The sequence below is a fragment of the Corapipo altera genome, unplaced genomic scaffold (assembly GCF_003945725.1).
Source record: "Corapipo altera isolate COAL_440 unplaced genomic scaffold, ASM394572v1 1b, whole genome shotgun sequence".
In the NCBI taxonomy this organism is placed as follows: domain Eukaryota; kingdom Metazoa; phylum Chordata; class Aves; order Passeriformes; family Pipridae; genus Corapipo; species Corapipo altera.
In genome coordinates, this window is record NW_020884881.1 from 10870847 (window position 1) to 10893859 (window position 23013).

The 23013-nt window shown below is 37.0% G+C and overlaps 2 protein-coding genes across 8 annotated transcripts in view; one reads left to right on the plus strand and one right to left on the minus strand.

Annotated features, from left to right (window-relative positions):
* The first annotated feature begins 148 nt into the window (after nt 1-148).
* CCDC146 (coiled-coil domain containing 146) overlaps nt 149-23013 on the plus strand; it is a 70345-nt gene continuing 47480 nt past the window's right edge. For 2 of the 7 annotated variants that reach the window (XM_027639565.1, XM_027639574.1), the window contains exons 1-3: nt 627-764; nt 3740-3843; nt 8373-8524. In XM_027639565.1, coding sequence (XP_027495366.1) covers nt 3813-3843; nt 8373-8524 — 183 coding nt within the window. In that variant the 5' untranslated portion in view covers nt 627-764; nt 3740-3812. Of the gene's footprint in view, nt 170-624; nt 765-928; nt 950-3739; nt 3844-8372; nt 8525-23013 lie in introns of those variants that run through there. The other 5 variants (XM_027639571.1, XM_027639567.1, XM_027639566.1 and 2 more) reach the window with 5 other exon arrangements.
* FGL2 (fibrinogen like 2) lies at nt 16328-22684 on the minus strand. Its single transcript, XM_027639579.1, has 2 exons — nt 22000-22684; nt 16328-19416 (listed from the first exon to the last, which is right to left on the minus strand). Exons 1-2 carry the CDS (start codon nt 22619-22621, stop codon nt 18710-18712), a joined length of 1329 nt encoding a protein of 442 aa, XP_027495380.1. The 5' UTR covers nt 22622-22684; the 3' UTR covers nt 16328-18709.

Below are 23013 nucleotides of genomic sequence, written 5' to 3' on the forward strand. Positions count from 1 at the left end.
GGGGCAAGCGCCCTCATTGCCGCCGGCGGGGCAGGAGCCGCCGGGAGCCGCGGTAGGAGCGCAGGGAGCGCCGGGGACGGACAGGACGGAGCCGCTCCCCGGGAACGGCCGTGACTCCCGCCCGGCCACGTGACGAGGCTACACGCGGGGAGCGGCCCCGGCGCGGACGGTAAACAGGCGGTGGCCGCGCCGCGGGGGCTGCTGGGAGCTGTAGTTCTGCAGCGCGCGGGGAGAACCACAGCCGAGCCCGCGGGCCTATCGGCGAACGGGGAGGGCGGGGCATCGCCGGGAGTCTGCTGCGATTGGGCGGCGGGGAAGGACGCCGGAGCCAATCAGGAGCGGGGGCGGGCGGGAGGATGTGGCCCTGTTGCCATAGCGACGGGGACGCCGCTCTGGCCGGAGGGCCCCGGGGGCCCCGGGTGGCCGGAGCGGGACCGGGATTGGGATCGGGGCGGGGGCTGGGAGAAGGAAAGCCGCCGCTCCGACGTTGAGGCGGGAAGCGAATCCAGCGGCGGCGCTTCAGCCCTGTTTGAGGAGTTCCTGAGTGCGACCCCCGCGCGGGGCCCGGGGCGGTGCCCTGTGTCGTGCGTGAGGACACGAGGTATCCCGGGGCGTGAGGGCCTTCTCCACGGTGCCTCAGGCTGGAAGTGGCGCTGCCAAGCGTTGGTTTCCAGTGGGAGAACCGTGGTGGTTGGGTTTCAGCCCTCTCGGCTCCCTGACTCGGCAGCCTCTGCGCCGCGGGATTTGACAGCGGCGAGGAGGAGGCAGGATGAGAGGGATGGGACTGGGGGAGGCGGCAGGGCTGTAGGTCGCAGCCTGGCAGAGAGGCTGGCTGTGTTAAAATATCCTCGGTCAGAGGGTGAAGAAGAAGTTTGGCAACTCTGCTGGAAAACCAGGGGTTCTTTTTTCCCAAGGTGGTAGTGCGAAGCTCCAGAATCACTCTCTGTCAGTAAGTTTTGATTAACGTATTTATTGTGACTACTTTTTAGCAGTTCTAAAACAAGGCAGATAAATATTTTCCTGAGCTCTGTACAGATAGGCCATGAGAGAATTGTCCTTACAGGGTTTACAAACAAGTGGGGAACCATTTAATTCAGTTTAAAGGACTTTTTTGGAGTTCATAGCCCCCTTATCATTGTGTAACAATTAAAAATAAATGAGGTGGGGCAAGTGAGCAACAGATGATGGGGACTGCATTCATATCATAGGTGTAGTTTACTGCCAATAGCAGAAGTGAAATATGCACAGTGAGCTGCATTGTCTTAGCAGCATTGCAACACAAGAAATAATAAAGTCTAGGTGTGTTAATTATTGCCTCCCTTTTGCACTCCATGCGTTGTTTTTCTTCTTTTTCATAAATGATCATGCAAACATGATACTTGCTCGTCAAACACTTCAGTGTCATTAGCCTTATTTTCATTTCTATCACTGTCTGGCACTGGTTATTTATGAGCCTGAAATGACATCTCAGTGTCATGTCAAGAAGAAAGAATATGTCCCTGGCTTTTTGGTCCATTGGTAATTATCACTGTGGAAAGTGTAATAGAAATCCATATTTGTCAATAAAACCCTTCAAGTTAAGTTATTTCATTGGTTTACATCGTTCGATCTCAAAAAAATTATTAGATGAAACACAAAAAGGGCCAGCCTGCCTTATGATAGTTTAGTACAGAAAAATAGAATTCTAGAATGTCAAAAATGCATTGAGAAATATCTTGGGACATGATGGAGGAAGGAAGTTACTTTTTTCAAGTCTTCAGAAATAGTTGATTTTGGGGGGGAAAAAGTACTACAGAATTCTCACTCTTAAGACTAAATACCAGATTTGACTGTTAGGTAGTTTGCCAGGGAAACAGTTACAGACAAGGAGTCTGATGCAATGTGCAGGGATTCCACTAGATGACAGCCAGCTCAGCAACTGACTCTGTAGTCCGACTGTTCCAAGGGAATTTGGTCTCTGATTAGGTCGGGCTTAACCACTGCCCCCCTTTCTCCCTGGACCAGTGCTGCTGTTCCTTGTCCCTGGCTCCTACCTCCTCTTAAACGACAGTGCTGCTTTGCCATGGCCCCCTCCTCCTCCAGGGTCTTGGTACTTGATGCTCCTCGTGTAGGCAGAGGTTTATCAGCACCCACAACCCACAGTAACCTGTGCTCTGCATCATCTTTAATACTGTCAGGTTTTGTGCAGTTGAGAACTTTATTCAAGAAACCATTCCAAGACACTTCAGCTATGTTTTCATTCCACTGTTGGTGTTGGATTTTCTCATTAGATACAGTCTAAGCATACTTATATGGCTAAAAATGAGAAGAACAGATAAAAAATATTTGCTGGGAAGAAGTTCTTTCTCCATACATATGAAACCTCATGTTTTTAATGTTTTACTTATCTATATTTTTGCCATATTGATTCAGTTTAACTTTCATGCTCTTGTTTGGATCAGCTGGTATAGCATGTAGCAGACTCTAACAGTAAAATGAGATTTATTTTCCTCTTCAATTTTCTGACTTGTCATTTGCAGGAAAAGAAAGCTATATCAAATTTACAAGTGAAGATGTAATTAGAGCTCCACTTTCGAGATACCTGCATGATTCCATGATTCCTTAGAAAGTTACAATGCTTATTTGCCATTTTGCCAGATATTGGTGCTGTTGTAAGTCAAAGAATATTCAGTATTTCATGCAAAAGATAAAAAAACACTAGAAGTTATAAAGTGATATAAAATAGGTTTTGAGCCAAAACAAAGAGGTTCTTTTAGGTGAAGATGAGAGAGAGATTTCAAGGGAGGAGGAGTTAAATAAAAAGGATCTATGAGGGAGGCTGTGGAAGGAATACATTTTTATAACTTTTGTATTTGTAATTAATCACAGAATAATCACAGACTGCTGCAGGTACCCAGAGGGTGTAAACTTAATCTACCTGGTCAGGATTGAGTTTACCCATTTGCTATAATTGTATTGAAGAATTAATGTGACTTCACTTCCTAGGAAGAAAGGACCACCTTTATTGGTATTTTGTATTTTTTAGTGGTGTTTTTCTAAACTGTCTCCTTGAACCTTTTTAGTTCTCAAGGCATGCCTAGGGTTCAGTGGGTAGAGAAAGTGTATTTTGTTTGGTTTTCCCTCTGTACTTTAGCATTACAAAGCACACAGTGGTTTGGATTTCAGGGATTTTTTGTTTGTTATGCTCCCAAAAACTTTCTGAGGAAATTAAGTTCCTCATGGAAGCCATGCAAAATGGGAAGTGGCAAATCTTACCATTCAAATTCTTCTCGTCTTAGCCATATCTAATTAGAACTACAGCAGATAAAGTCTGTGTGTGGCTCAGAGTGATTCCAACACACATAACAGAGACTTGAAAACAAGAGTGGTAAACAGTGGAACTTTTCACAAAAATTAAGCTGTTCAGGTACACAGTGTGCTCTCACTTCTCCAAAGTAGTTGTCTGTGAGGTTGTACAGTCTGATCAAACAATCCATTCTAATTTACATATTTGTTACCATGTCCTATTGTACATGATGTGACTTTAATTTTAATTATAATTTAATGTTGGCATGGCTTTGTCATTTAAAGACACACCCCTTCATGCTGAAGCACAGGGTCTGCCCAGTTAAAACAGAAGATCTGCTGCTTTACCTTTTGGAAAGAAGCATTAGAATATAAAATTTTAGGGAATGAAAAGAAGATCACTGCATGATTGAATAAATCTATGCTACTGCTATGTTATTAATATTATCTGTAGGTCTTATCTCTTCCCTTCTCCTTGAAGAGGATATGGTAGAACTGGAAAAATTTTGGAGAAGGATGATAAGGACATGGAAGGCAGAGAAGGGCCAGTGACAGCAGGTAGATTGACTGCTTCAGCCTAAAAAAGGATTGTCAAATGAAGATACAACATTAGAAATAAACCTAGTGGCATAGAAAAGTTGTGATTATTCAGTGGCTCATCCAGTAAAAGAACTAGGAGCCATCAAGGAGCCATATTCAAAAGCAACAAGAAGCACTGGTTAGTCATGTCATGCAGAGGTAAAATCAAAATCTCCCTTCCACTGGATTTTACCAGTAACTGAAAGTTTGCATGAGTTCAAGGAGAAAGGAAATGTGTTCAGGGAAGCATCACCACACCATGACTGGTGGATACTTCTGTCCCTCCCCAGGCATCCAGTGTTGGCTGGAATCTCTGTGCAGAGCTAGATCAGCTTCTGGTCTGATATCACTGTTCTTATGTTCCAACTGCATTACATAATTTCTCTAACTAATGTGAAATGCTACGTCAGTTGTCTTTCGTAGTAACTTTTATTTTTCAAGATTTATGTGCAAAAGGAGGTAGCATGAAGATGTACATAAATATCCTGAGGTTTAGATTGGATATTAGGAAAAATTTCTTCACTGAAATTGGAACAGAATTCCCAGGGAAGTGGTTGAGTCACCACCCCTGGAGGTATTTAAATTATGTGTAGGTGTGGCACTTAAAGACATGGTTTAGTGGTGGACTTGGTAGTGCAGGGTTAAGAGCTGGGCTCAATGATCATAAGGATCTTTTCCAAACTAAATGATTCTATGCTTCTAATTGTACAAATGCAAGGGATTAAAATAAAGTTTAAAGGGGTTCATCCGTCACTTGAAATGTACTTCCCTCAACAGAGACTCTTACAAATTTTGTGTCTTCTAAATTAGTCTAGTTGATGCATTCATACATGGAACTGCATCTCTTATTGCTCAGAATCAAATTTTACTACTTTTGCATCTGTCACTCTTGAGTCAATGCAGCAAAGTGTCACCTACCTGAATTCTGCAATGACTTGTGTATGGACATTGCTGTTTGCTTAATGAAAGATGCTGAAACTATTTTGGGCAATCCGAGTTCAGATTTTTATTATTACTGCTGTCCTGAAGCTGTTTCACAAGACAATTCTCAGCCTGACTTGACCCAGGTTCCAAAACAGACATGTAATTCCTGTTCTCTGCAATTATGTGTCTTGGATCAAGGTTGTGATTTTATTTGCAGTTCTGCAGTTTGAAAACATCCATCTTTGTTGAACTATTCTGTAAAGTTAGAAATCATGCCAACTTTCATTTCTATTTCTGTTAGACAGTTTATTTATTAGATACTGCAAATGTACACATTTTCCACTTCACTTTTTGAACTTTATATATCTGATTTTGTATAAGCTGAATTTTAAATTTAATCATGTACCAGATAATGGAAGAATGCTAAACTTATTTTAATGTCCCATAAACATACATATGTCTTGTTACAGTCTGTTCCCTCTTACAACAGAGTAGAGACAAGGGCTTGTTGCACTATTTAAGGCTGTCTAATGATTTTTCTCTGTCTCAGCTGTCTATAGCTGTGCCTTAATTTAATATTATAGACTTTTCAGATTCAGAAGATTTTTTTTTTTTTGTTCTCTCCCTGACCAGCAAACTGGACTCTTGGTGAGGACTTTTTTGTACTCCTGTACTCTGTGAGGAAGTGTATTTTTGACTGGCGTCAACTGTGTATTTCACATGCGAATATTGAAAAAAGTGCCTACACCCATAAAACTCTCAGATTTTGGCATTGTTCTGCTTAGAGTTTCTGCCACAGTGCTTTTCCCTCTGTCTAAATTCTTCCAATACGTTCAGAGGAACAAATAAAGCAGCAGCAGCCATAAGTATAAGATGTATATGCTAAAATATATAACAATTCTTTATAGATGAAAATTGCTCTCTGTTTATAAATGTGTATACATGTTTATGTACAGTAATTCAGAGTTTATTTCTTGGCCCCTATGATGTTTACAGTTATTTCACAATGTTTTGACTCCTCCTGGAGGGATCATGGAATTGCTTTTTTTCCATAAGCAAATACAGACACTGAAATCTCTCTAAAAGTCAAAATGTCCCTGAAGGAATTCCAAACAGCACTGAAGAAAGTCATAAACTTCTCAGTTTAACTTTCACTACCTTAATAGACAAGTGACATTTCAAAAGGTGAATACAAACAACACAATATGTTTGTATCCATTTTCCCACCACAATTATAAAAAGAAATTATGTTTTTCTTAACTGTCAGCTTTCTGGCTGTGCAATGCAAAATTGTTCCAGCTGTTTGATTGGAATAATATGGTATATACTACTTAAATAGTCTCAAAATTTTTTCTTCATTTTATTAGAGTTTTAATTTTGATTGTCCTTGATTTATAATAAAAAGCTTTTTTTTAAGAAGGAGAAAGGTCTCCCATATATTATGTGAAAGGCTGAATGGTGTCAAGACTGAATAATCTGAAGTTAGTTCTGCATCTTTAGCAGCTGATATGGGTTTTATAATGATTTTGTCCCACAGCAGAATACGATGTTCTCTGCATAATAGTTATCCTGCATAATAATTAGCCTAGAAAGATCTGCTGGTGTCAGGTGAACACTTGCAGAAGTTGGCAGTCTTTCTACCAAAAGTTTGTGATACTGACTTCTCCATTCCTGTCACCTACAGACAACTTCAATGAACTCGTGAAGGAATTCTTGAATTCCTCCATCTATGCTCCATCTCTACTTTGTGCTATGCTTTGCTCTGCAAATACTCTGTGCCTCCCCTGTCTCATTATGTCACAGCAAGATTTCTGAGTGCCTCAGAAATCTGTCTTTCCCTCTCTTCCCTCTGCAAGATACTTATTGCCTCTCTTTGGTTGTCCCATATCTCTCATATCTTACTCCTGAAATGTTTTGTCTTCTTTCATGCTGCTTCATGCAAAAGGTTGGTATTTTAAAACTCTCTGAATATACAAAACTCTTAAGATACTGTTATGCCAGAGGTGGGTTTCTCAGCTATTAATTGGTATCTGATAGACATTGCTGCCTTATCAGGGTGCCAAGAGCATTGTATCCCCTTGTATTCCACCTCCCATTTCCCTCTTCCATCTCAGCATTTTCACACACCCCAGAGAGTTCTCATGATAGATGCCTGGGAACATAATTCTCAAGTGCTGTACTTGAGTGTTTACACTTTGTGTAAACAAAAAGTGAAGTTACATGAAGTTGTAGTAACTTTATGGCATTAGGTCTCATCTTGCTCAGAAGCAATTAACAAATATCCTTGATCTAACTGTTCCAAGTGCAAGTATCTTAGAAATTTCTGTTCCTAAATCAGAACTATGAACATGGGATTTTCTCAAATATAAATGTAGGGAAATTATCTTTTCCAATAACCCTACTTGTTCCAACTTTCTTTTTTCTCTCTCTGTGTGTTTATTAAAAGACTGTGTTGTGTAATTTGAAAAAGAGCTTTCTTCAGGGTAAAGCTTATACCAAGCTATGGGTTTGAAATTTGGATTTTAGCTTCTTCTGAAGCTCCTTCTTTTGGGTAAGAAAAAAAGGTATTCCCACACTTATTAGGAATCAAAATACAGCTTAAATCCTGTGAGTTTTATTATTACTCTTGAATTAGTTCACTTGGATATTTTCAGGGGCGTATTATTTTAGCAGAAGTCACATATTGAAAATGTAACCTGGTACATAACTGAAATGTTAGTACTACATAGGAGCTCTGACATTAGGAGGTCTCAGAATAATTATTTTTTTCCAGTATTTTTCTGTCTCCTATTCTCAGATTTTATATCCTGTTTTCCCATTTTGTATGGTTTCAGGGTTTATTTGATGAGTTTGGGTTTTGTGTTTGTTTAAGTATGGCCATGAAATGACTTACAGACATGAATAACTTCAGTGATATTCCTCACACAAGTTAGACTAGTTCTTGTCCTCAAGATCTCCGTGTTTTGTGAAGGGGCTCCTTTTCAATGTAATTACTCCCTACCAGGTCAAGGGACACTGAAGGTTGGGCTTATGTTGAATGGAGAAAAGGGGAAACACATTCCTGGATTAATTTTATGGAAAACACAAAGTTCGTAGCACTTGGAGATTTTCTGTATAAAGACGAGCCTGAAGGCAATGGCTGGACTCCCCCATATAACAGATTTTCAAACTCAGCTGGTCAAAGCCCTAAGCAAGTCAATTTAATTTTGAAGTTAGCCCTGCTTTGAGAAGGAGATTGGACTAGATGACCCCAGAGGCCTTTTCCAGCCCAAACCTGTTATTCAGTGTGTGTTCTTTAATATTGTTTTGCATGTTGTCTAACATTTTATGTGATGGTAACATAGCCAAATATTAGAGGATTTTAAAAATACTCAAAAGAATGACAGAGTGGTAGTGCAGCCTCTTACAAGTCTTTCATGAAGTTGTAACTGTAGGCTTGCCCAGGTTGCTCACATTGAGACTTGTGTTGTTTGAATGTGGGTCTCACATGTTGATGTGCTTTTTTCACTACACATTTATCTTGCACTGTCATGTATATCCCTGGATCTAATGAACTGTACTTTGGTATTCTTGTTGCTTCCTAGAACTTAAAACTATGAGTCAAGCTGGTGAAGAAAGTTCCAGTGTCACAGAATTTGCAACTGAGAATGAGCAACAATTGACTCCAACAATCTATAGCCGAGACGAGGGATCCACTGACGTAACAGCAAGTCCTGCATTTCAGTGTTTAGATGAGGTACCATGTGCTCCAGCTTTCCCTGTCTGTAACAGTGCATATTGTGTCCAAATGTATTAATCTGAAGTGTATATTTTGTTGTTAACAGTGGAAGGTTATTACCATAGACTATCTACAGCTTCCCCACATCTTCTCTAATTTTTTTCTAAGTGGTAAAAAAATTTTGTGAAGCAGTAACATGCATAAGGCATATTCTTGTCAGGGATGCTGTGCTTAATAGATAATCATGTTATTTTTTCCAGTGGTCATGGCCTTAAAGAAAATGAGAATAGAGAGGTCTTGGTTTTGGTCTTGTAGTATTCTAGCTATAGAGGTAATTGCATCATGATTTGTAGAAAGGCTTCACAGCTGCTGGAAAAATCCCAGGTAAGTGCCTCCTGAGGCACTAGTAACTGATGATAATAGAATAAACCTTTTGGAACTCAATTTCTTTTGCAGGATTTTCTGTGTTAAGGAAATTTTCAGAATACTAGAAATGTTTTAGAATTTAAGATATCAAATACATATGAAATGAAATCCTTAAAAGTGTAATGCCAGAGGAGTCATTAAGAGATATCTAATCCAAAGTTTACACTGAGTAGATTCTCTGCAGATAGTTGTCTAATGTATTCTTTAAAACTTTGATGAAGATAGCTCTTTGTGTATCCTTTTTCAGCATTTCACCACTGACAGAGTTTTAAAAAATAAAGATGTTTTCCCTAAATCCCAGTTTAAATTTCCTTTGGAGTGAATAATGCAGCTTTCTTCTTTCTTTCTCATAGTGACAATGGAGAGCAGTCAATTTCTGCCTTCTTTATAATAAAAAAGTACATCTCTCTTGTATCCTTAGGAGGATTTGTTCTCAGAGTTCTTACTTAAAGTTGCTTTACTTTGGGCTCTTTCCAACTTGGATGTGTCAGACCAATTTGCTAGCCCAACTCTCTCTCACTACTTAGGACCCATGATTCCTAGAAAGGAAGGGCTGAGAGTTTGTAGTGAAGGGGAAAACAGGACTGGCCTTTTCCTATCCTGCCATTAGATCATACTGAACATAGCGTGAGGCTGCACAATCTGTCTCTCTCTAATCCCTTGTGCATTCAAGAGGCATAGAGATCTTTGCTTTCAGTCCAGTGCCAGTAAATGGTGAGCCCACAGCTTCCAGCAGTTTGGCTTCCAGTACTGTTGCAGCACAACCCCCTTTCTTCTCAGTCCAGGGCAGTTGCAAAACTCCAGGACAGCTCAACTCTCAGGAGAGCTGATCTCTCACCTTACAGAAATCCTCGTGTCTACTGAAAGTATGGAAACTGCACTTTGGGGAGTACTTAATTCTCTAGCTACTCCCATAATTTTTCTATAGACTTTCAGTTGTGGTTGAATTTTTGTGACATTGAAAAGAAGCATATGCCTAATACAAGATATCTTTACCTGCCCCTCCCTCCACCCTACCCGTGACCCCTTCTAAAGTGTGTTCTACCTTTCTGCTTTGTTTTCTTCATTTTTCATCATGGTGAAAACTTATTTTTCTGGAGTTATTCTATAAAATTATTAGATTGTTTGGCCCATTTTTTTCTCCACAAAAATCTTTCTGAGGAGGTTATTCTGCATATCAAATTTAAGGGTAACTTGTTTAGCTCTGATAACATCATAAACCATTAAAATGGGAAATATGGGGTAACCTTAGTATTAGATGTGCTAACTCAGGAAAAAAACATGCTGTGGAAAACTAAAGTAATCAATTTGCATAGTATTTCATAAATGAGGTCTTTCAGTAATTTTGTCAATTTTTAAAAGGGAACTATGACTCATTTATTCGTATTACCATAATTTTTAACAGTTCATACTTGTGCTTTACGGATGAGTTTGTCTTTTCATCACTTACTCACATCTCTTCCACTGACATGTTTGTTTTCCTTTGTTGAACTTTATACATAATTCAAGGATAAATATATTACTTTGGTCACCATAGAGATTCTTGCATTGACTCTGGCTTCAACTTCTTGGAAGAGCATTCAGAATTTTTCCACAGAAGAAGAATTGTATCATATTGTCTCAATTTTACTGACTAGTCATTTATGCCTGCATAGCAGAATGTACTTATCAGAAGGGACACCTTTTGTCATTAGAAGATTTATTTGAGAACACGTTTATCCCCTCTTCCAGTTAAGCCAGTCTGGTTTTTATTATGTAAACAGCAGATATGCAAACACATAAGGAGCAAGAAGTCAAACATGCACTTTCTCTCTCCTTCAATTTTAATAACACATAGTAACATTTCTTAGCCTTGTGGGTTAGGTAAAATTATTAGAAACAACAGAGGTTTGAACAAAGGCCACTCAGTTCATTATGATTTGCTTTTTTTCACCGAGGGTTGCTTCTTTTCACCAAGTGTTTATCACCAAGTAGACATCAACCTATTCTGTTGGTTAGAGGACTGCCATACATTTACTAAATGAACTTTCCACTTCTTTGAGCCTTTGTTGTTATGTCCTTGAAATAAAGACATTTGCACTGACACTTAATTGAATTTTTTGACTTGTGAATCTTTCCTTGTATCCTGTTTTCTTCCAGTGTTAGAATTAAATCAATCTGCATCATGTTAAGAACTCTCATGGAAAACTACATAGTCTACTATCTGTGTGATGAAAGTAATGTATTACTTGGATAAATGCTACAGTAAGATGCAATAAATTATGCTGTTTTCAGTTTTATTTTAGTGCATTATAGACCATGTATATATAATCTGATTCTTAAAAGGCAGCAAAAAAAGGTGTTGATTTTTTTCGTATACATTATCTAAATTTCAAGAGCCATTTATTTTATTAAATGAATATTTTACTAGCAGTTAGCTTCAACAAAACGGTCTGAATTTATTCTCATCCTTTGCCTACAAGTTTATGATTATTTTCCAACAGATGGTAATCCATTTAACATCTTCCTTTAATCTGGTATCATCCTCTTTACAATATTGCTGTTACTGCTAAAGCAACAGAACATGACACAAAATTGGATTAAATGCTCAAAATTACATAATCAGGCAGAATGAAAATAAAAAATACCAATTAACATTGGCTTCTACCCATTCTCCTAATTTTTGTCCCTGTAATTTTTACCCTTCTCTGTACTGCATAGTAACAATTTTTTCACTCTGGACACTCAAGTTATGCTTTCCTTTCCTCCACCTGGTCCAGTTTTAATGGGAACATAAATAAATAAAACATCTGTTGTCATAATGATGCTGTTGATGCTTGGTTTGTAGCCTGTTACAGTCTTCAAATCCTCTTCTGTTGCTTATTTTTGTTTTGTTACCCAAATCACAATCCCAGACACAAAAAAGACCCTTACTCTACATAACTTGCCAATTTGACAATGAATCATAGACAGCTACACTCTAGGAACAGTTTTCCATCCACTTTGTTTTTGCAAAATTTCTAAGATTTAGTAAATCTTATGAATTGATGGCAAAATCTAGTGGTTCATCTTTTTGATTCAAAAGACATGGGAAAACTAGTGCTCTACAAGTTCTTTCCCTTAGAAGGAGAAATGGAGCCTAGTATACCTTAATTCTGTTTAGTTAATTCTGTTTATTTATAAGTTAGGTACAAGCTCTTTTTTTTCAGGGAAACAAAACCATGCCAATCAACAAACAAACAGAGAAAAAAGGAAGAAATCAAATGATGGGTGTCTTCTCCCAGTCTGAGGTCTTTTTACTCAAGGCCATGTCTCATGCTTTTTCTTTCTCTTCCTTTTATTGGTATGTTCTTGGGCTAGAAAGATAGTTCAGTCAAATGTATACCTGCATTTTTAAAACCATACCAGAAAAGTGAGTCTGCAACATTTATCTTGCATGTCTTTGCAGTGGATGCTATGAAGCAGCTACTAATTCTGTAAAATAGCATACTTGTGAATGGAAAGTGCTTTCCTATTTACCAGATTCAGTGAGTGGGTACCTGTTTGGAAGGTACCACAATAGTCCCTTTCTGGTACTGAACATCATCCCTTTATGTGCTAAATCTAAACCTGCAGAAGAATAAATTCCTTTGGGAGTTTTTCCTGATCGGTCTATTGCAAGCTGTTGTACTCTGTATCCTATAAAGATAAAATAGTCAGTGCCCCCTGTCTGATACCAGCACCAAATATTTAATTTTCCTACTTTTTTGATGGAAATTGTCACTATCATGCTGCATTTCTTTTTGCTGATGTCCAAGTGTCCAATTGCCATCATCCACCAGGGAGCAGAAAGAACCTTCCGTGAATATTTTTCATTGCTATTTTGAAGCTTGGAGTGTTTCTGAGATTAATGAACTTACTACCTCTGACTGCCAAAAATGGTTGAACTGCTAATAAAGATGTTAAGCAAAATCCTGGTTCTACTGGAAACCTAGAACAAAATCTCCATGTCTACCAAAAAATCAACAGTATCATGACAAAGACTTGTTTTGCTGCTGCTTATCTGACACTGATTTATGTCGATGCTCTAGCTGGAAGAGCTTTAAAGTTGTAGAATGATGCATATATTCAGTGTTTGGCTGTGGTTTAAGGGGAGAAAGATACCTCTCATTTTTCTCTTTTTTCTCATCTGTGCTGCAGGAAAGAAGAGAAAGTTGCATAAAGGTTGGCTACAGCTTTCAAATATAAATACTAAGAATCAATATTTCATATATTTCTTTAGAGGCATAATGATGTCTAACAGCCCCACTTAAGAATATACAGTCTTTTCCAATTTTTTTTTGCTAACAAACTGGTTGTTAATTCTCTCCTAACTTAGGTTAAATGGTAGGTGTAAACAACTGTCCTGTTTAACAAAGTCAATACATCTTTAATCCTAGAAAAGCTACCTTGGGAGATTGGGATATAATTTTTTTTTTTAACACGAGCACCAATTTAATTTCTGTTCCCCTACACTCTGTAGTAATGTACATTACAGTACTGTAATATACTTTCTGTTATTGTAAAGTATGATCATCAGTATATTTTTGCACAGTAACCATAGCAGTGCGTAATTTGTTTCAGTACTCTCCAAACATGTATGTGCTCTATCAAAGATGTAAAAATCCTAACACAGCTGTTGAATGCAAACAACATTTTCAAACTTAAGCTGATCCTGGCACACTTCACATTAAATGCTTCAAAGGCTCCTGGCACAACAAAAAAGCCTATAAATATGTTGGCACAGACAGCTAAGACAGATGTTGTCTCTGCCTCTACCCACAGGAATCTGACTGCTAATTAAATAAAACTTTTTTAACTTTGTTGATATGGTCACTTGGGAAGTCAGTTAGGGGTTATAATGTGTCTGTAAGCTAAAGTCTGGTTTTTAGCAACAGCTTCCAGCAAGTAAGCAATAGTTTACACAGTGGATGTTAAAGTAATTAGTGGTTGTGATAGGAAAGTTGATTGTTCTAAAAAAAGCTGTAGAGCAGTGAGGTGAGTTACAGGTGCCTTCAAACAGCAGGAATGAGAGCCAAGCCACTGTAACGTGCTTTTTCTACTGAGAGGTTCTTTTCAACACTAGCAGTTGACACTGCGCGTTTCTCTTCATTTCTGAAAAGCCTGTTCAAAAGCATTTATGATGTCTTCTTTCTTCTATGCTGTTATAAAGTCAAGTGCAAATTTCATGCCACACAGAGGAACCACAGCTCCCTAAAGTTGTGAGAGTAGGAGAAGGAATAACCTTAAACAGTAGCATCATCTTGCATTTTAGTCTTTTCTTTATCATTTCTGATACTCTTGAGACTTGACAAGACAAGCATATTTCTATGTTGTTTTCCAAAGCTATCTCCCTCTTCCTATTTGAGATAGGGCAATCTTGTACTAAAATTGAGTCTACCTAACTTTGTATGTCAGCACAACCGTGTGATGAGGAAGCCAGAGCAATGTTAACCAACCATACATTCAGTAAAAATGCCCAGTGGTGGAGAATCATCTGTTACACAGGTGAGGTTACTTTAAATGTTAAAAAGTGAATTTCTGATTTACTTTATCAAAAACACCTGTGTCCAAATACTGCTAAATGAACAGAGTCTAAAGCTCTGCATGGGGAAGGATTCTTATATTTGGGTTTAACATATGGAGGTTGAACTGCAGAGTGAAGCAGAGGGGCTTTTGTACTCTGCCTGAAGAAAAGCATGAGAATTTCTGTTTCTCAAGGTGAATCCTGCTTCTTCATAAAAATCATTGTTATTCCTTAAATGTGTGTGTGTAAAGCCTGCAATTATTTTCTACTGTGTAATTCTAAATGATGGCATACTATTCTTGTAGAAATGTAATCGTAATTAAACTTAGAGTTTGTCTTGATTATATGAATATAATAAATATTTGGGGATATTTTTTCCAGTTACTAGTTTTTAAATGGGTTCTTCTTTTACTGAGATCAGAAAAATCTGATGAATGAGGACTTGAAAAATAATATTGAACACTGTTCCCATGACATGTGTGAGGCTTGGACTTGACACATCATCTTAAAACATTGTTTTCTGTCAGAAAACAATTAACTTCTGTCAGAAGAATTGTAACTCTATAGAAGTTTAATTAAAGCTATTAATGAAAGTGATTGCTTTAGTAAATGAAATGTTTGTCTTTAGTAGGGCCTGTGGATGGTATTGCTCAGCTATTTTTCTTTGAAACTTAGGTGAACGTCTTCAGGCCCATATGTACCATTGCCTCTTATTTCCTGAACAAAAAGAAACACAGAACAATTTTTTTTTTAAATATTTTTAAGTCCTCTTTCTTTGTAGGCCAGTATTTAATTATTTTCTCATCTTTTTTCCTCTATGAAAACTCAAAGTCAATCCTTCCCATTTTGATTTTTCTATGACATGTAAGTCATAGAAGCTACGTAAATTTGGTGTTTGTTTCTTTTGTTTGGTTTTGGTTTAATTTATAAACAAGGTCTAGGTATGGATTGAGGACCATCTTAATTCATTTTCCAAATAATCAATAAAAGCAAGTTTGTTTTCCACCAATTTATCAAGCCACCTGTTCTCAGCCCTGGGTTTGACTGCAGTCCTTCGCAGTAAACACCATTAGGGAAACAGGTATTTCCATTAAAAAGGGAAGGAAAAAACATCACTGCTTTCAAATCTTCATTTCTTCTCTGGTTTATTTTTTTTCTGTTTTTTTCTTTGGTTTTATTTAAGCAATGCATAGAAAGCCAAGACATGACAGTCTGCTTGGCTGATCACATTGAACAGATGGGTTTATGTCTTTATTTTTTGGAAACAACCCATAGGAATTTTGCTAGCACACCCACTGTTAGTAATCTTCTTCTCTAAAATTCACAGTTTAGATATTAGCAAGATTAAAAGCATAAGTGTTTTCATAAAGATTATCAGTGTTACCTGTTTTCCATAAAGTGAAATACACAGTTTGAATTATTAAGCCTTAGTCAGAGACCAAGTGCTTTTTGCTTGTATAAAAAATTGTGTGCTTTAATTTGGGGTAATATTTGTATTCACATGCTTTGATGTTGCTTTCATTTGACCCGAAAGGTCAAAACAGATTAGTTTGCTTCTTCTCTTTCATATTAAAGATAGAGGTTGTGTAAACCCTTGATTGGGCAATTACTTTTTTCACTTCCAAAATATGAGTAGTTTCAAAAAAATGTCTGAGATTTCAGCCTTTGGTATTATCTGGCAGCTGAAGTGTCATAAAACAGATCTCTAAGGAGCTATCATTATTAGCAATTACTCTCCTGGCACATCACATAGTCATCTGTGTTGGTTATGTGTGTTTTCTTATTGCTTCAATTTTTACAGAAAATCAATAAAACTATTTATGACAAGTTTTTTGTATAGTTCCCATGTACATCTATGGTAGCAGTACAGCTTTAACAGTGTGACATAATTTTATTACACCAAGGAAGAACAAAAATAATGTTTTCAACAACACTTTGTAAAACCAGTACACATTGACAGAAGTTCAGCTACAACAGTTCCAGGCAGGTAATATTCAAATTTGTGCAACAGCATTACCCTTCGTTTTTCCTTTCTTTTTTTAAATACATCGGACAAGGCTTTTGCAGGTGATATTAGTCACATTTGCTTATTCTGTTAAAAATCCTGTGTTTTATGAAGTTTTCTTCAAACAAGATTAAAAAAGAATAATTTTCAACAACTTAACAGGAAAAAGGCATTTCCAAGTAGAAGCTTGTAGATACTGGAAGTCATACTTAGCTAGTTACCATATAATGAATAGGAGCAAATTGTGCATTTACTGCAAAATTATTAAATATAATCATATGCAATTAGATATTTGCCCTTCTAACCAGTTGCTTTTTTTTGTTTTGTTTAAACAATTCTTTTTTATCCCAAAATAAATATTCTATAGATTCAAAACACATTCTCAAGGAAAGATTATACATCTTGCAATTAAACTTTTTCATTGCTCTTAAAAATTGAAATATCATAAACCAAATTACACTTGAATTATCCTTCAAAGTATTTACTTCTTTAAAACATATATTAATATTTTACAATTTAGTAATTGCCAGTGTTCTTCACTTGCATAAATTATAACCATAATATTTTTGTTATAATCTTAAAAAGAACAGTAAAGGTCATATTTGTGAAGTATTAGGTCAGATGTATACTTATATTCTGTGTATACTTGTATTCCTTTAATGTCTCTTTTAACCAAAAAGTCTGTGCCAGCAATGACCACACTTTAACTAGTAAAGAAATAGTTTTAGTGTGTTTTTCTGCGTCTCAAGATTTGTTTAAGCAAGATGGTGGAATAGCCTCTTGCTAAGATAAATTGCATCTCCACTCAGAATGTTGGTCACTATATTTGTAGAGACATGGCCCAGATACATAGTCAAATTTGTGCTCATTATCTACAATGTGAGCTTTAATAACAGTATCTCTAAATGGCAATTCCTGAAGTATTTGACAATTTGATTTTTTCATTTGTTACATTTTAGAAAAAAAGTCTTACCTTGCATATTCTCTTTTTTCCTTAGAACTGCCAGTGGGTTTTTATGTTTCTGTGGCTATGAAAGGGGTACTCTAGAAATGGGAAGAACAGTCTTTTCATATATTTCAAAAAATTTATAATATTTCTTGTAATTTTAGGGTCTAATGATACTTAAATTGAGAAGTATTAGGATGAGAGCTTGAGTCTCTACAAGAGCATCTTGTAGCATTTGGCTTACCTAAAAGATTCAGGAGAAAGCAAAATGGCTCTGTAAACTTAGTATGTATTTAGAGGCATTAATGCAAAGACATGGATTCTTCTTGATGTGTCTTTCTCTTACCTGTCTACCTGCCTATATAAATGTGCAGTAAGCTACACAATAGCTCCTTTCTCACACGAGCAACAAGTAGGACCTTGAGCTTTAATGGAGGAACCAAAAAGAGCAAGAATGTTGTCGTTCATTACATGCTTGCTACATGTGTAGGTGTGGCACTTGGGGACAGGGTTTAGTGATGGACTTGGCAGTTCTATATTAACAGTTGAACTTGATGATCTTAAAGGTCTTTTCCAAATTAAACCATTCTGTGATTCTATAATTATTTCCACTGCTTTTATTCAATTCTCCCACCAACTTCTTTGAAAAAGCTTTGATAAAGAGGATGAGATTTGAGGAATCATGTTCATTTTCTAAGTTTTCTCCAAGGTCTTTTTTCATGTCTTTGGGCAAACTATGTGGCCCTCTATTTTTCTAATCCTTTAAAAATAATAATTTATAGTACTTTTCCTAATTTATATTGATATTGCCATGGTATACCTTTAAAGTTGTAAAGGATAGATGATAGAAAAAGGCTGCTCCAGAGACACTGGTTTTTATTCTAAGTGTTGACAAATTTATATGTCATTAATTATACCTATGAATTGTGTTCAGGTTAAAATGTAGGTATTCATTCAGACACAATTTGTGGAAGACCACTGAAAAGTTTTAAATCATAGAATGTGATATATCACAGTCAGTAAAAGCACCAAAAGCAATGTTTAGAATATTTACATAATGATACTAAGACTTATCTGGTGTTAAGTTTTAGCAGTAAGTATTCAGATACTTTCATGCTGGTTTTAATACATGATATGGGTCAAACTGTCTCTAAAAAATTATGTGGAAGTATGTTGCTTTGTCTAGAACAATTTTATGCCAAACATAACTGAATACTTGAATTCTGAGTATAATACTGAGTAAGTACGATGTTGAGTGCAATCCAATGCAAACTAGTTAAGAGAAATGTAACTGCACAAAAATCACTGCACAAAACTTTTGGGTCTGATCATGATTTTTACTGATTTAAAGGCTTGCCTATATCCAGTGGGAATATCATCAGAAATACCATGCCAGGTACCCCAGAAGATGCCGTTGCGAACACCTTTGTATTTCTTGTGGTAGTACTTGCCATTGAGGTTGGCTGACAAGCACGCGTCAAACCACCAGCCAGAGCTGTAGTAGGCGCCGCAGTTTCCTGAAGGATACCTGTCGTTGTCCTTGTCTGGAGTTGTAAAGAACTTTTGGTCGTGGTTGTAATGTTTGCTGTAGTGAAGGGCGTCTCCTGCTGTGCCACTGTAGCCATGAACACTTAGGCGGTACTTCAGGTACTCGTTGGCCACGTAGAAGTGTTCGTATTTCGCATACTCTCTGATTCCATTGAAGTCTTCAAGATCAATTCGCAGTTGCATTTCTTGGCTCTTTGTCAGGAGGTGAATTCTGTCATTCCCCAGCCAAAACTCCCTGCTGAGGTTTCCAAAGCCATTTTTGTAATCATTCCAGGTTCTGTTGAAGTTAGTGCTGCCATCCTGACGCCGCTGCAGCACTGTCCAGCCACCTCCATTTGTTTGCATGTCACAGTAAACTTCAAAGCTCTCATTTCTGGGGTCAGGACTAATCCTGTAGATTCCGTTACTCCTTTTGCCTGCTGTGTAATGGTCAGCACAGTCTCTCTGCATTATTTGTATAACTGGTGGAAGAAGAGATGGTGTTAGAATGAACATAATTTCAATTTTAAAAAGAAATAAAATTTTTACCCAGACTGATGTGGTATGTAGAACTTGGAATGAAGAGACTTTTACACTGGAAATAGTATTGCAGCAATTTCAGTTCTAAGGAGAAACAGATTTTTTCCTTCTATAATAGATGCCACCTAGGATCATCAGATAGCTGTCCAAAAAACCCCGTTTAAATGACTTTTTGTATCAACTTGCCAAATGTTACGGGCATTTTGATAGTTTGCTTTCCCTTTCCTCCTTTTCTCTACTCTTTATCCTATTACCTCCTGTCCATATTTCTAATGCTTTTTGGTTGCACACTTGCTGCTTTTTATGTTTAAATGTATACAATCACACCCTGTCTGTAATTATCTGGCAGTGTGTCAGAGAAAGCACTTTGTCCACATGGCAATGATGTTATTCTGGCTGTTGTTCAGTTAACATAATCCGATAGAGAACATAACATCCTTAGGAATGTTTCATGTGTTAATGTTGACTGTACTTTAGGAAGCAGGAAAAAAGTAATAAAATTGTCACATCTATTGTAGTAATCATGTGATTCCTAGAAAGATGAAGCTGGAAAAGCGATGGTGCTTTCCTGTATATGTGGCATTGCTGGCTTTACAGAAAGGAAGAATGTTGGCATCCGCTATTAACGCAGCTTTTTCCCACCAGTGAGCTATGTGTTTTATTCAGAAGAAAAATACACCCAGGTTTTTCCTTCAGACTGAAAGTCAATTTTTGATCTATAGTGTCATCCAGTAATGTGATTCTATTCAACAGCATATTAGAATTCCATGTTCTTAAGTAATACAGAGAGCTCTCAGAAGTTCTGAGTTAAGAGTCAAAACCATAATGTTTATTCCTATTGCAGATCTGAATTTATGGGTATGTTAATTTGCACACTTGGATTGTAATTTGTCCTGGAATATTTAAACAAATTATCTACTTCTTGGAAGGGAGAAGTGTTCTCAGGCTGCAGCAGGGAATAAGACCCAGGACTTCTTGTTTGCCCACAAACTGGAAATTTATGAAACCAGAAAGTATAGGAATTAAAGGCTTAACAGTCAAATCTAAATCCACAATACTTTCTAATTTATTTCATTGAACTTTGTGTCAGATCTTTGGTGGACTGAGTTTCAGATCAGATATCGACAGAGAATATACTTTTCGGGCAAAATTCTTATATAATCCAATTCAATTCCTATTTAAATAAAGTTTTACTGTTTATTTCAGTGGATGCAGGAATAGATCCTACATAGGAAAAAGTTGTAGCTGTTGTCCTTGCTAGTCTTCATAATGAATATATTGCTGCTATGAGAGCTTTTAGCATGTTGCTGTAAAATATAAGAAATATCTAAATGATAATATGCTGTGAACACTACTCAACATTTCAATATGTGTAAGGAATATCTAAAATTAATTTAGTCTGTTATGAAATACTGTACTTGAATGTGATTCATTGCCCATTATCAATATAACAAAAAAAAAATCACTCATTCTTTTTGTAAATGTTTTATATCTGAATTAAAATGAATTGATTTTAACACTGATTTTTATCTGATTTAAGCTGATTGCTTATATAGTAAAAGCATTACCTTTATTATTACTTGTTTTCTGAACCACCTGGAGATCCTTCTATTTTCAATATGGGTAGACAGAAGAACAGTTTTATTTTAAACTTGAATGGTAAGCAACAGAGGCTTAAATAGTGTAATGCAGCCTGATCTGTCTCTGTTTTATCTCTCGAGAGCCCTGTCTTCATATCTTTGATATCTAAGTGGTAGAATACTCTGACAAACTACTGAACATTTCCTGTTTTCAAAGATTTTTACATAGATATAAAAACTTTATGACTTTACAAAAACCCTTGTGCTTGCCTTAGTAACAGTCAACATCAGAAAGAAATTACTGGTTCTATTTCATGATTTAATTACGACAATTAAAAAGTAAAAGAAAAAAGTGTTTGTCAGTGATAACACCTCTTTCTGGTTTAAGTTGCTTATATATTAAATTAATGCAAAGGATTTAGTATTAAAATGATGGTATATATGTTACACAGTCAAAGAAATACTGTTAATAAGTTTTTTAGCTGGGCCTTTCACATGTTTGGTGTGATGATAAAAAAATTATCTTACTATCCATCTGTTAAAAACTGAACATTTTAATAGATTCATTTTACCCCTTCTAATTCAAGAGGAAAACATGTGTAGTTCACTGATGTTTAATGTCTTTAATGAAGGGTATTATGGTGTAAAATAATGTTGATTTTTCACATTTACTAATTGAATTGCAAAAAATTGTCCTTAAAAAAATAATGGTTTAGATCCTTAATGAAGTCCAATTCTAGGAAGGACTGAACACCTGCAGCTCTCAGTAACCCTCTAGTGGCTGCTGAGATGTTTTACAGGAGTATAAATAAACAGTAAAAGAGCAGATACTTGTGAAGTTAATAGCACAGCTATTTGGTTAAAATATATTTTAAATTGTTTACCTAATATTAGTAAAAGGCACAGAAAGCTTATACAGGCAGTAAGAATTAACAGGTTACATACCAGGTCTTGGTTGCATTGCTGGACACTTAGAAGAACATTTGTTATCCAGGTTGTTCACAGCAAACGTTAAATTTGCAACCTTGCTGTCAACATAATGTTCTACATTGTTCATATTTATGAGGCTCAACCTCTCTAAACGACCCTGCAGTGTCTGAATCTGACTCTTTGCATTTTTTAAGCTGGTTGCCATTCTGTTAACTTTGCTTTGCAGTTCCTTTACTCTGTTATCTTGGATTTCACTGTTTGCTGCTGGAGTTTCTGCATTAGGTAGCAGGAATTCATTACTACTGTCTCTTTCTTGGTTGTCATCTGCCTGCAGCTTGCAATCTTGGCAGCATTTCTTCAGCTTGTTTACTGCTTCTTTAAGGTTCTGTACTTCTTTGAGAGTCTTCTCAAGCTGTCTGAATTCTTTGGGTAACTGGATGGTCATTGGAGGCAGATTTATCTGATAAGGACAATCCTCTCCTTCATCACATTTCCGATTAGTTTTGAGCTTTATAGGACAAGTCTCTGTAACTTTTGCTTCTTTAGCATTCTCTTCATCTTCTAAAACAACTGCAGAGACATTTGTGAAAGCAAGGAGAGTTGTCTTCAGCAAGACTGTGAAAACGAGGAGCTTCATCTTCACTGAGAATCGAGCAGTATGAGGAAGTATGCAAAAGTGGAACAACTTTATAAGGGCAGCTTGAAGCCTGTGAGTTATCAGACTGCCTACACTGTTCTCAGAAATGGGTGGGAGTGCTTGCATCACGGGTGATTAATAGCAGAGCAGAGTAGGTAGTGCTTGCAAGAGTAGCACATTTCAGTCAGTATTCCTGACTCAGAGCTAGTGTATGTAAGCAAAATTATGAAATGCATGTGTACTGGTCACTTATTGTAGTTTAATTTCATTCCTTCTTGTACATGGGTTTTCTTTTTTGGAAAAAATAATCATCTGGCCATCTATAACAGTCTTCTAACCTCTGTTTCTTAACATTTGAGTGTCTAAAGCTTGTTCTCTAACCCAGACTATAA